The 13221-nt window shown below is 47.4% G+C and overlaps 1 protein-coding gene across 2 annotated transcripts in view; it reads left to right on the top strand.

Annotated features, from left to right (window-relative positions):
* Positions 1–13221, top strand: part of SLC35F3 (solute carrier family 35 member F3) — a 424209-nt gene that overhangs the window by 409256 nt on the left and 1732 nt on the right. For both annotated transcript variants that reach the window (XM_003824486.5, XM_003824485.5), the window contains 3 exons: positions 6987–7112; positions 9212–9404; positions 10551–10640. In XM_003824486.5, the coding sequence (XP_003824534.3) occupies positions 6987–7112; positions 9212–9404; positions 10551–10640 (409 nt within the window). The remainder of the gene's footprint in view (positions 1–6986; positions 7113–9211; positions 9405–10550; positions 10641–13221) is intronic.

Below are 13221 nucleotides of genomic sequence, written 5' to 3'. Positions count from 1 at the left end.
GGCGATGTGCTCCGCTCTCTGCGTGCTCACCCCGTCTCTCATGGGCGGCTTTCCCGGCTGTAGGGCGTGGCATGACCGTGCCCTGCAGCCTGGAGCTTTCTGCTAACACTGCCAGTCTCGGGTGAGGATGTGCGTGAAACCCAAAGGATCCTTCGGCATCCATGCGTGCATGCAGTCTTGGCCCTTTGCCTGGGCCTTGTGTACACAGCCAGAGTTGGCCAGACACACTCATGCTAAGTCCCAACTGTGAAGGGCCAGCTTCACTTCCTTCTAACCAATGACGAAGGGGGAGTGAAATTATATCCCTTGAATTACCTCTCATTTTACAACCGAGACCCAGTCAATTACATTAGAAGCTAGTCAAAGTTAGCTCGTCGGATTTCATAACAACTGTATGAAATAGGACACGTGCACTATCAAATATCAGCTGAAATACAGAGAGATTCCCCCGAATAAAAGAAGCAGGTGAAGTTTCGCACAGGGCAGAACCCTAGAGACTTCTGACTGGCTCCCTCTTGTGGCCAGGAGCTGTCACTGCCCCGTCATCACCTTGCTACAAACCAGCGCCGAGAGCATTTAGCCAGGCCGCTAGTTCTCCTGTAGTTAGTGTACAGCTTTCCCCTTCAGCCACAAAGCTAAGAGCCGGTTTGAGGGGCAGTCCCATGAAAGTAAACCCTGCTGGCCACCAGTGCGGGGCCCTCTACTTCCGTCCTTCCCTCATTGTCCTGGGAACAATGACATCACCCTAATGGTGCATTCACACCCACCTAAGTTACCCAAACAGCAGTGGGGACGTGAGTCAACTTCTGAGTTATATTTTTAGCTTGCAGTAGGGGGAAAATTTGTTTTGAGGCTTAATGTTAATTTTGGAATTAAAAACTCACTCTCTGTGCCACCAGAAAAGCTTTCAGCAAATAAATGATCTGATGCATCTCTGCAAGAAATGCAGATACTTCTCACAGTGAGCCACCCAGCAGGCTGCCTGACTCGATGCTGAAGATCTGAATGTCCTGGGCCCCCCTGCCACCCACCCATGTCCTTCCTGACTTTATTTTGATGTAAAGAGCCAGGAGAATTTATGGAAATTTTTGGCATGACTCAGATGTCCCTAGAAAATTCCAAATGAGACCCTGTTCCTGGGAAGAGAAGCTTCAAGGTTAATTCTGCATCTAGCAGAAGAAACCCATTTTTTTTGAGGTTAAGAGAAGGAGGTGTGAAAAACTTGAAAAGTACTCCTAAATTCATAGAAAGCAACATGATGCTTCCAGATCTTTACTGCTATACATGGATAAGACCCCTCCAACCCCCCACCCAAGAGTCATCCTCAGAATATGGCACATTCCGGCCATGGTGGCCACTTGATTGGTTTGGTCTGTTGCTGATCACTATGTACTGAGCAAAGTTTTGTGTTGAAGGCCTTTGGTACTAGACTGACACTGAATGAAGATCCCAGGAGCCAGTGTCGGTGATGGCATTGATGGCATTTTGTAATTTGCAAAGCACTGTGCAGTTATGAGTCTCTCTAATAATCATTATTCCTCTCAGAAGTGCATGACCAGTCATCTAAGAGCTTCCTCCCACAGGTTGTGTTGGAACTCCCTCTTCTCTTCTTCAGGAGTTCAGAGAGCTAGCAAAATCCATCATGAGACACTGCCATGTGCCAAAGGGACTGAGAGATTCTCCTTGATAAACAGATGGAGATTTAGTTCCAAGATAATATCTAACTGGTGCATGGGACCGCTCAGACTTCACTCAGACCTAGGTTGGCTGGCACTGTCCATTAGGTAATTTCCAAAGACTGAAAAGAATTAACATAGTTCTCCATCCTGGAGGGCTGAGCATATGAGCTTGAGAGTCAAGCAGACATAAAAATCCATGTTGAAGGCACAGCCTTATGTTTGTGGAATTGGCTGCTAAGGAGACTTGTGTTATTAAGGCAATTATTGGAACCACAAGGGCCACGGTTCCTGGAAAACATCAATAGGTCGAAGTCATGTGCGCAGATCCAAAAGGAAGCAAACGTGTCTTATCATGCTGGGGAGATTCCTGGCCGCGTATGGTATGAGAGGGTGAGAAGCCATTGGAGTGTCTGTTTGGAAGGAGCCAAGGTGGCTCCTTGTGTCGCCATCTGACTCTGCTTAGGTGTGCTTTCTGTATGTTCTCTGGTTCTCCAGGTCAGGGTTCTAGCTCAGCGATGGAGATGTCCTAGGCTAGAGTCAAGTGACGAGGTCACAGATCTTGGCTCCATTGTTATAAGCTGTTTGGACCTTGAGCAGACTAGTAAATGTCTCTGAGCCTCTGTTAAATGGAGAGAATATTACTACTCATCTTAGAAAACAGTTGTGAGAATAAGATGATGCATGCCTCACACATAAAACTCAACAAATGGTATCTTTTCTCAATGGCATTATTCTTATTATTCCTTCTCAATTGGAGGGGGTTGATGGATCAGCCCAATTCTCTTGTTGGTGGATGAACTTTTAGAGAGGCAGTTTAATGTGGCAAAAGCAAGAGTAGGATGAGAGCAGGTAGAACCCTGGGCGCACACTGCCCACTAGCTGCAGCCAGGCTGAGTGAGACCACCCCCAGCCTCCATGTCAAGGGAAATAGGAGGTGAGATTCTCCGATTGTTCAGGGCTGTTCGGGACCACCAATCACAGTGAGGGTCTTTAAACCAGAAGGGACGGGGGAAGGAGCCAGAAGGTGAGCTAAGAGGTCATCCATGGGGTCCTCAAACCCCAGCGGCACATTCCTGGGGATCATGGACCTTTTTCCAAGATCAGTTTGCATCTCAATCAGATTCCAGCTGATGTTTCCAATAATCAAAATGTTCACAGTGTTTCAAAAGGGGCCATCCATTCCCAAACAGTATCTGGTATCTGGTCCTGACTCCCTTCTGTGTGGGGGGCTGCCCTCTGCAACCTGAGCCCAGCACGGGGGAAGACACAGTGGACAGGCAATGGTGGAGCTCACAGCCCAGGCCACTTTCTACTCTCAGACATAGAAGGTGTGGACTAGAGGATCCCCCAGTTCCCTCCAAACTCCAGTATTCCTTGAGTCAATGAGAGCAGGCCAGGAGCTGGGAGGGAAAGAGTTGGGGGAAGAATGATTACAAATCAGTCCATTTTTCCCTCTTGTAAAATTGCCTGAAGCTGTGCAAATCTAAAAAGCTTCCAAATGGGGTTCTGTTTGGCAGAGAACAGGCACCCCGCCACGTGCCACGTTTTGTTGTTTGTTTTTTTTTAGGTTTTTTTGTTTGTTTGTTTGTTTGTTTTTGCAGAGACAGGATCTCACTATGTCACCCAGGCTGGATTGCAGTGGTGCTATCATAGCTCACTGCAGCCTCAACCTTCTGGGCTCAAGTGATCCTTTCACCTCAACCTCCTGAGTAGCTGGTAGTCAGGGGCATGCCACCACACCCAGCTAATTTTTTGCATATTTTGTAGAGACAGAGTCTCACCATGTTGCCCAGGCTGGTCTTGAACTCGTGGGCCCAAGCAATCTTCCTGCCTCAGCCTCCCAAAGCACTGGGATTACAGGTGTGAACCACCGCGCCAGGCCTTGCCACCTTCTAGCAAGACTAAGCAGGAGGAGCCCTAGTCTGAACGGTGATTAGACCTCACCTAGGGCACCACTAACCCTCCTCTCTCCTCTTTAAAGCTCAAAGGTTTCCGTTGCCTTCCCATTCAGCCCCACAGGGAGCAGGGAGCAGAACTGTCATGGAGATGAGTGGTGTGTCTGTGACTCAGGCCTGGGTGCGTGGGACTCAGATCTAGAGCTCTGGCAGCCGGGCAGGTTATGACAGTGGGTCACCATGCTGGATGAGGACATGAAGATGCTAAGCAGTAATCCCCGGCCTGTGTTCCTTCCTTACCTCCAGCCAACTGTTCCCTAGACAAAGAAGAGGTGGTGGCTCTTACCCATCTCGGTCTTGGGCCACTGTGACCCATCAGCCTTTGTTTCAGGATTGTTCCGTGGGGAGCATTGAGGGCTGGGGGGGGACAGGACAGTGTAAGGAAGGAGAGGCATGGGGAGGTCAGGGAAGCTCCGTTGTCATGATTCCACACCCACCCTCAGCACCTGTCCAGGGGCCCCAGTAGGGAGAAGATGTACATGGAGCACATGGAACCACAGGGCGGACTTGACTGGCCTTCCTAGAGAGTTTGTTTTAGTGCAGGAAATGGGCAGGAAAATATTGTCACATGAAAACCCAGAAACTCAGATGTGTCAGGGTGTCAAATGTAACATATGTGCATACTTTTTAAAAGATAGAACTGGAAACTTAACAGGAATTCCAGGCATCAGGAAGGAATCTTGAGCTCTGCTCCCGAAGGCACAGGGCACGTTCCAACCCTGCTGTGCTCCACAGGGTATTGAGAGTGAGGTAGGAACCCTAGTTCACATCCCCGCACATGGGTCCGGTCATAGCAGGGCTGCTGATGTCCAGACAGTGGAAGGCCCACAGCCAGGGATGTCAACACTGTGCCTTGTGGGCGGCACCCCCAGGAGAAGGCTGGGAGGTGTGGAGGAGGAGATCAGAGTCCCCTGCCTGCCTGTCAGAATGAACTGATGGGGTGGCACAGGCTCCTCTGATGTTTATCTCCTCAACAGACCAAAAGGTCAATGGCCAACCATGCTCTCATTTCCTACCCCTTTGTCCCTTCCCCCAGCTTAGCTGCACAGTGCAGCCCAGGCAGAAGCTTTTAGCTGTTTATTATTTAATCAATAGAGAACAGAGGAAGAGGTTGGAAATGTGCCCTGCAAGTCTTCAGAAAAAATCACCCCTCACTGTCCTTCATTTCCTCCAACTTCAGCCGTAAGCCTGGAAAGGTAGCTCCAGGTAGCTCAATAAAAGGTAGCTCCAGGCCAGGCACAGTGGCTCATGCCTATAATCCCAACACTTTGGAAAGCCGAGGTGTGTGGATCACCTGAGGTCAGGAGTTTGAGACTAGCCTGGCCAACATGGTGAAACCCCGTCTCTACTAAAAATATAAAATTTAGCCAGGTGTGGTGGCGGGCACCTGTAGTCACAAACTACTCAGGAGGCTGAGGCAGGAAAATCACTTGAGCCCTGGAGGCAGAGGTTGCAGTAAGCCGAGGTAGTGACATTGCACTCCAACCTGGGCAACAGAGCAAGAATCCGTCTCAAAACAAACAAACAAAAAAGCTATCTCCAAAGGGGAGATGCACCAAGCATCTGGAATTGGGCCATTTTCTTCTCTCTGTTCCTTTCTCCTGTCTTTTCGTTGGGAGTCCTCTGATGCCTGCCCAGTTTGGCGTGTTCCTGACAGCCCCCTTGCATTACATGTGTCCTCTGGAGCAGAAACCAACCCTTTCCCCACCTGCTTTCTCACTTTTCCCTTTTTTATTTTCTTGTGGGGAAAAATTCCCTTATGGTCTTGCTATCTCTGTTTCTTCTCTTAATGAACACTTCTACACAGTACATGTAGCATTTGAATATGAGATGTAGGCATACATCTGATGCAAAACGGTGTGGCTGACTACAAGTGAATTCCCATACCAGAAAGAACACGCAGACAGATTGGGCCAGGCAGTGCTCTCTTACACGACAACCACCTGCTCTCTCAATGCCTCTGCATTAGGGGTGGATACAGTATTATATAGAAACATAGCGTATAAGGTATACCCTAAGAGAAGTATGTAACTCAGACATACTGCATGAGATTAAGCCACATTATGTTTCACTAACCTAAACATCTTTTGTTTTAACTACTAAGGCAACCTCAATTTGAATCTAACAGTAGGTTGGCAGTACTTCCTATGTGAATCATGCATTCCTGTTTATATATGTAAGCACCAACTTTGCAATTAGGCAGACCTGAAATCTGACTGTGCTCTTCCACATACCAGCTGTGTGGGTTTGGGCAAGTTACTTAACCTCTGTGAGCCTAGGTTTTCATGTCTACAAAATGAGGTGAATGATAATATCTACTGTGAGGATAAAAGGAGAAAATACATAGAAACATATATCCTACGACCACTCAGTTAACCTTAGCTATTTGATATTGTTTTAGACAGCTGAAGTTGATTTTGAATGGTTCATAAGAGGGATAAAATTCTCAGTAAATCCAGGAGTGGAAACTTCTCCTGCACACATTTGTTCTACTGACGGCAACCCCCTCTCCACCTCCCACCTGGTGACATTTCCGCAGCTTCATGGCTACCTCAGATCAGTCCTTGTATTGATTCTCTGTGCTGGTGCATTTTCTCCTTTGAGGAATATTGTCCCAGATGGTTTATCTCCTATTTACTCTGGCAATTTCACTTTCCACGACAGTAATGTGTACATCTCCATGAAGCCTCCGTCCCATCCGAGAAGTCAGCATCAGGACAATAACAGGATTGAGGGGAGCCTTGGTGGGTAGGGTGGAGGGGCCTGTGGCCACGAAGGAAAGGAACTGCACCTCCAAGGTTAGGACATTATTTGTAGCCTTGATTGGCAGGTGACATTCTGTCAGGCCCCACTGCTGGGGTAGAAAATGGGGAAAAGATCTGCTGTCCTCCTGGTGGCTTCCCTGTTGAGTTATGAAATACATAAAAGCAAGGTCACAGGAGGTACTTTCAGAAGGCTGGGAAAGAACTCAGGTCATCTCCAGGGGCTTCCCAGGGATTATCTACCAGGCTTGTCATGACCAAATAACCTGCCACTGCAACTATGACCACCTCCTTCTCAGGTCCCGAAGAATCGCAGTGACTGGCCACCACCATGCCACCCATTCCCTGCTGCCAGCAGTTTCAGTTCTTTGGTCAAGCCAAGCTTTGCTAAGTGCCCTCTCTAAGCAGCAACAAAAATTTAGACAGGAGTCAGACTTTGCCTGTTGCTCTCCCAAGGAGGAACAAAAAGGAGACACCACTTTCCCCTCAAGTGGCTGAACCCCACGCACATTTCCAGCTCTTTGGCGCTTGCATACTCCCTCTGACTCCGTCCCGACTTCCCTGACCAGCATTTTCTTCCGTCTGTCCAGATTGTGGCCGCCATCCTCGCCATCGCTGGCATTGTGATGATGACCTACGCTGATGGCTTCCACAGCCACTCCGTCATTGGCATCGCACTGGTGGTGGCCTCAGCATCGATGTCTGCCCTCTACAAGGTACGCCCGGGGAGTGAAATTTCTCAGCTGGCTGGGCTCTCCTCAGCCAGCACAGCCGGCTTTAGATCGCTTGTCCTTTACTTTTCAACGGCTTCTGATGATACCTGTGCTTCAGGACAGGCAGCTCTAGATAGCTGGAGTCAACTGTGCAACAGGCAGACAGAGACTTCAGTCAAGGGCAAGGGGGAGGTGTGCCACTGCTCTTGGCTTTGGCTCTCTGGGCCTTCCTATCTGTAGCCACATCGTTGCAGCACCTGGGATAAAATGAGTGGTGCCCATCCGCACAGTCAGATTCCTGACATCATTGATGGCAGCGAACAAGCTCAGTGTTTGCTCAGATCATTTGCCACCCTATGGGGTGGGAAGACTTGAATATCTGGTGCAGCTTTGTCATGTAAATCTTTGCCCACACAGTTTTTGCAGCCACCACTGCTCGCTATGAATCCATATGCATTTCAAGTACTGCCTTGAAGGCTAAATAAATAAAAGTACAACGGCTGTAATACGGGGATAATAAAGTATTTTGATGAAATGTTGGGAACCATGGGAAAGCACTTGCCAGCTTCAGGTCTAGAGGAAACAAATTTTTATTCCCACACTCAGGTCCCTTTCTCTGTTCACCTCCTACTTTATCAAGCCCCCTGGCTGCTCTCCCCCCTCACTTCCCTTCTCCTCCTCTCTCCTTCTCCTAAGATCCATAGCAGAGAATGCAAATATTTTCAGGACTCCAAGTTGGAGAACTGACCTAGAAGATTCAATGAGAAATGAGATTTTAGTTTTGAGACTTTTCAGCCCTTTGTGGATCCAGACAATAGGACTGATATAATTAAGTACTGTAGAGAGTCATAAGAAAAGGCATTTTTTTCCCAGCTCTGTGAGTACCATGTGTTCTGGGTTTGGGAAAATGAAATAACTCAGCCTTATCCTTCATCACCTCCCTGCCCTCACCTCCCACAGAGGAAGACACACATGTCATTTTCTTTCTCTGAGTACCTCTCACTGAGGAGATGTGATAATCTAGCACCACTCTGAGACTCTAGCAACTGTCCAAATGCAGGAAATATTAGAAGGCTACATATACTCTGCTAGACTCAAATAGCTGTGGACTAGTGAGAAGCAAAAAACAGGGAGAAACACAATCCACAATGAACACAATATTCTGATTCAGATTCCAGTCTCCTACTCCTCTACCACCTGCAACTTGTCCATGGGGACTCCTAGGTGAGAGGCTGAAAGCCATTTACTACTTCCTGAAAGCCTTCCTACTTCCTGCATTTTTCAGGAAATACATGAATGAGTTGGGAAATGGCTGAACAAGGAGAAAGCAGGAAAAGTAAGAGAGACAACAATGCAGAGACTCAAATTGGACCACAGCTCACTCAGCGCAGGAGCTGCCCTGGGGCCATCTGCATCTCTTAGTTCAGCTTCTGGCCACTCCCATCACATTCACCCTCTCCTCCCGGCCTTCCAAGCCCCTGAAATGATGTGCAAAAAAAGAATAGGTGCAAGAAAATAAAAGTTTGGTGCATTCCACTAAAACCCATGCCATTTCTGGAATGGACATGGTGGGATGGAGCAGAGATGAGCAAAATCCCTCCACCCTTGATTTACAGAATGTATCTTTGCAGCCAGAGCACTGTTTCTTGGGAGCGGTGATGTTCAACCTGCTCATACAGGGTCGAGGATCCCTTCTAGGGGTCTCTGAGAGGATGCGTAATCATGGGAGCAGTGGTATTCAACCTGCTCATACAGGGTCCAGGATCCCTTCCAGGGGTCTCTGAGAGGATGTGTAATCATGGCAGATGTTTTTGAGTGATGTAGTGTCAGGAACACAACACAGACAAATCAAACCTAGTATGAAAACCCATGACTTCCAAAGAAGCTTTCTGTATAGCTAAAGAGCAACCCTCCGCTGCCATGTTCCTGGGATTTGAATATGTGAGCAAATGAACACAGGCCAAACCCCATGGAATTCACCTGGAATCTGGTTTCCATCCTGCAGTGCAACCCCAGCGTTGTGGAGTGAACTCTGCTTTGCTTACATCATGTTGGGGTCTGAGGTGAGCCTTCACCCCGTCCTCCTCTGCTTTCTCCTACAGGTTTTGTTCAAGCTCCTCCTGGGCAGTGCTAAGTTTGGAGAAGCCGCCTTATTTTTGTCCATCTTGGGTGTGTTTAACATCCTCTTCATCACCTGCATTCCTATTATCCTCTACTTTACCAAAGTGGAATACTGGAGCTCTTTTGATGACATTCCATGGGGAAACCTTTGTGGATTTTCAGTTCTTTTATTGAGTAAGTGCTAATCACCTGTCCAGAATTCCCAGAAAGCAACCACCCACAGAGGACCCTCAGGAAACATGTTCCCTGAAGGCAGAAAACAGTGCTCGTTGCTATTCTTTAGTTCTCACTGGTTTTTAAGATCTTTCTGTTTCACAAAGTAGTCTTTGAAACGATGACATTGGATTCGAATTCCAGAGCCAGAAGCAGTGCAGTAGTCGCAGTGGTCACTGCTGCTCTGAATAATGAACTAATACCCCAGTGTGTTGCATGTTACCTACCAAGCACAGTACAGCAAGGAGCTGATAAATTAATACCTGCAGAGGTCTTAGAACATTGCCTGATAAGTGTCAATATTCAATAAATACTATAGATTATCATTATTATTAATGTCATCATCATCATTGTCTCCATTACTTGATATAAGTCTAGAGCTAGGCAGGAATGCAACCAAGGACATGACTTACCCAGTTTCCGTCTAAAAACACATATCCCAGCCAGGTACAGTGGCTCATGCCTGTAATCCCAGCACTTTGGGAGGCCAAGATGGGAGGATCACTTGAGCCCAGGAGTTCGAGACCAGCCTGGGAAACATGATGAGACCTCATCTCCATAAACATTTAAAAATTAGCCAGGTGCAGTGGTGTGCACCTGCAGTCCCAGCTACCCAGGAGGCTGAAGTGGGAGGATCACTTGAGCAGAGGGATTGAGGCTGCAGTGAGCTATGATTGCACCACTGTGCACCACACTCCAGCCTGGGTGATAGTGCAAGACTGTGCCTCAAAAAACAAAACAAAACAAAACAAAAAACAATTCCCAGAGCTCTTGTTCATGCAGTTATCCCAGAAGCATTGCCAGCAGCAGAGAAAAGCAAGATTGGTAAGATGGTCCCAGTCACCTTCTCAGTGGTTACCATTTCCAAACTTATTTCCCTTCTTCAAAACTCAGGGAACAGAGGGGCTGACTACTCAGAGTGTCTGCTCCTGGTCCCAAGTCCTGGAGCCCCCAGAGGAACTCTGAATTCACTGAATCAGAGCAAAGGGTCATTGTAACTCCTATGACTCCAGCCTCATCAGCAAAACCTGGGTCAGATAGGCCAGCAGGGAGGTAAAGTACACAGCAGTCATGAATAACACTCGTTGTTTACATTCTTTATTTCAGCATTCAATATTGTATTAAATTTTGGAATCGCCGTTACATATCCCACTCTGATGTCTCTTGGAATCGTCCTCAGCGTACCTGTGAATGCAGGTAAACCTATGCGGCTTTCTATATCTGCACATAAGCACACACACTCAGTCACCTACTCACACACACATACACACACTCATGCATACATACACACTCACACATACACTCACATACACACACTCATGCATACACACACACACACACATACTCTCACATACATACTCACATATATTATTGCTCTGCCTGCTATAGAATGCGTGTTTAACTGTCTGCCAAAAAAAAAAAAAGCATTTAGGTGAAATGTTGCTATTAGTTATATATGCAATATTTTCTCCACAATGGGCTGATTTTCACATACCGCTTCAAGACACAGAAAGTCTAAAGGCATCTTGATTCTAACTGGTATGGGGAGCAGAATGAATCTCATCAGCATTATTAACAAATGTAGGAAACGATGTAGCAGAAAAAAATGTCACTTTTGCAGGTAACTTTCTGGGGGAGAAAATTTGCTCAAGGCATGAGGTAGAAACATGCTGACAAGCTGAAGAAGCGTGAACGGCATTTTCCTTGACCTCTGGGAAGACAGGGAGAGAACGCCCTTTGCCCAGGAACTCGGGACTGCCCTTTGTTTTCCCCTGGGGACTCGTTGCCAAGGCACACAGTTGACAGCTCTTTCAGAAGCTTGTCTTCACCTGCCTCTCACTGCCTTCCTTTTCCTGGCTCGCACGGATAGGAATTTTGGATTTTCTTCCCAGAACCTCCTGGCCTCATACCTGACCTCCCTAGGCACCCTTCTCTCAGCCAGAAAAGGGCTGTGAATCTGTCCTCCCCAGAACACTCACTCCTTTGTCCCTGGCACAGCTTCCTCCAAAGCCATCTCCCAAATCCTGCCACTTCCAGGCCATTAAAAGATTGCCCCCCCCACCCCAAAGGAATGGCAAACCCTTATCCTGTTCAATGTGGTGTTGACTATACCTGCAGGCACCCCAATTTCCCAAGCCTTTCCTCATGACTTGGTTTCCCACCGCTCCCATTCCAAAGGCGCTGGACCTCTCTGCCCCACCATGGCCCAGACTCCCCCAGAAGGACTGCCTCACAGCGGCGGCAGTGTACCAGGCCTGGGGGAGGTGTCAGGAGACAGGGCTCAGGCCCAGCACCACCACAACCCACCTGGAGATCTGTGGTCCCAACACATCTGCTCTCTGAGCCTTAGCTTGCCTTCCCTGCAAATGAAAAGTCATACCTACCCTTGCTGCTTCGGTTGATGTGACAACCAGATGAAATAACCGATGAGACAGCATTTCAAAATGCAGAAAGCACCTGAGCTCCTGGACAGCTGGTAAAAAAGAAAAATGGTCCAGATGCTGCAGGCTTCTGAAAAATCACTTGTCACCATCCTCCCCCTACATTCTTTGCATCTTTAGTTTGTAGTCACACCGTGTTCCTGTCTCCAGAAGGCATGTTCCAGTTGTCTTATATAGAAACTTACTTTGAGCGTATAATATGGCCAGGTGTTTGAGAGATTCATTAAAATCATTTTTCATTGCTTACCTGCAACATAAAAGGTTTAATGATGAGTCCAGAAAAGGAATCCCAGGCCACTCCTGATTGGAAGAGAGAAGCCGGGGACCCTGCCGCGTATCTCACTTGTCAAGGCAGAGCCATTGCCTGGCTTTTGGGTTCTCCCCGACATCTGCTCAAGGGACTGGCTGGTTGGCTCTCCTTATCTAGTGAATTAACAGGGTGTTTTACCAATATTAAAAATTAAAATACAGGCCAGGCACGGGAGCTCACGCCTGTAATCCCAGCACTTTGGGAGGCCAAGGTGGGAGGATTGCTTGAGCCCAGGAGTTCTAGACCAGCCTGAGCAACATGACAAAACCCCATCTCTACAAAAAAAAAAAATAATAATAATAACAAAAATTAGCCAGGCGTGGTGGCACCTATAGTCCCAGCTACTCAGGAGGCTGGATGGGAGGATCGCTTGAGCCCGGGAGGTGGAGGTTGCAGTGAGCCCTGATGGCACCACTGCACTCCAGCTTGTGTGACAGAGTGAGACCCTGTCTCAAAAAAAAAAAAAAATACAGTTGACCCTTGAACAATGTAGAGAATGGGGGCACCAACCCCTGAATAGTTGAAAATCCACATACAACTTTCAGTTCCCCAAAAACTTAACTACTAATGGGGTACTGTTGACCAGAAACCTTACTGACGAAAAACAGTTGATTCACATATGTTGTGTGTGTTGTGTTATGTATTGTACTCTTACAATAAAGTTAAAGAAAAGAAAATGTTATTAAGAAAATCGTAAGAAAGAGAAAATATATTTGCTACTTGTTAAGTGGAAGTGGTCCACATAAAGGTCTTCATCTTCACTGTCACCTTCACATTGAGTAGGCTGAGGAGGAGAAGGAAGAGGAGGGGTTGGTCTTGCTGTCTTGGTGTGGCAGAGGTGGAAGAAAATCCACATGTAAGTGGATCCGTACAGTTCAAACCCAAGTTGTTCAAGGGTCAAATGTGTGTGTGTGTGTGTGTGTGTGTACTATCTATCTCTCATCTCCTCAACTGCCCTTCATTCACATTTTTTAATCACATAAATCAATGTCTGAACTACCAAGTCAGTTTTGGGAGGTGACATACA

This window comes from Pan paniscus, chromosome 1 (genome assembly GCF_029289425.2).
Source record: "Pan paniscus chromosome 1, NHGRI_mPanPan1-v2.0_pri, whole genome shotgun sequence".
NCBI lineage: Eukaryota > Metazoa > Chordata > Mammalia > Primates > Hominidae > Pan > Pan paniscus.
Note: the sequence above shows the minus strand (reverse complement) of the source record. Positions and strands in the feature narration are given on the sequence as shown.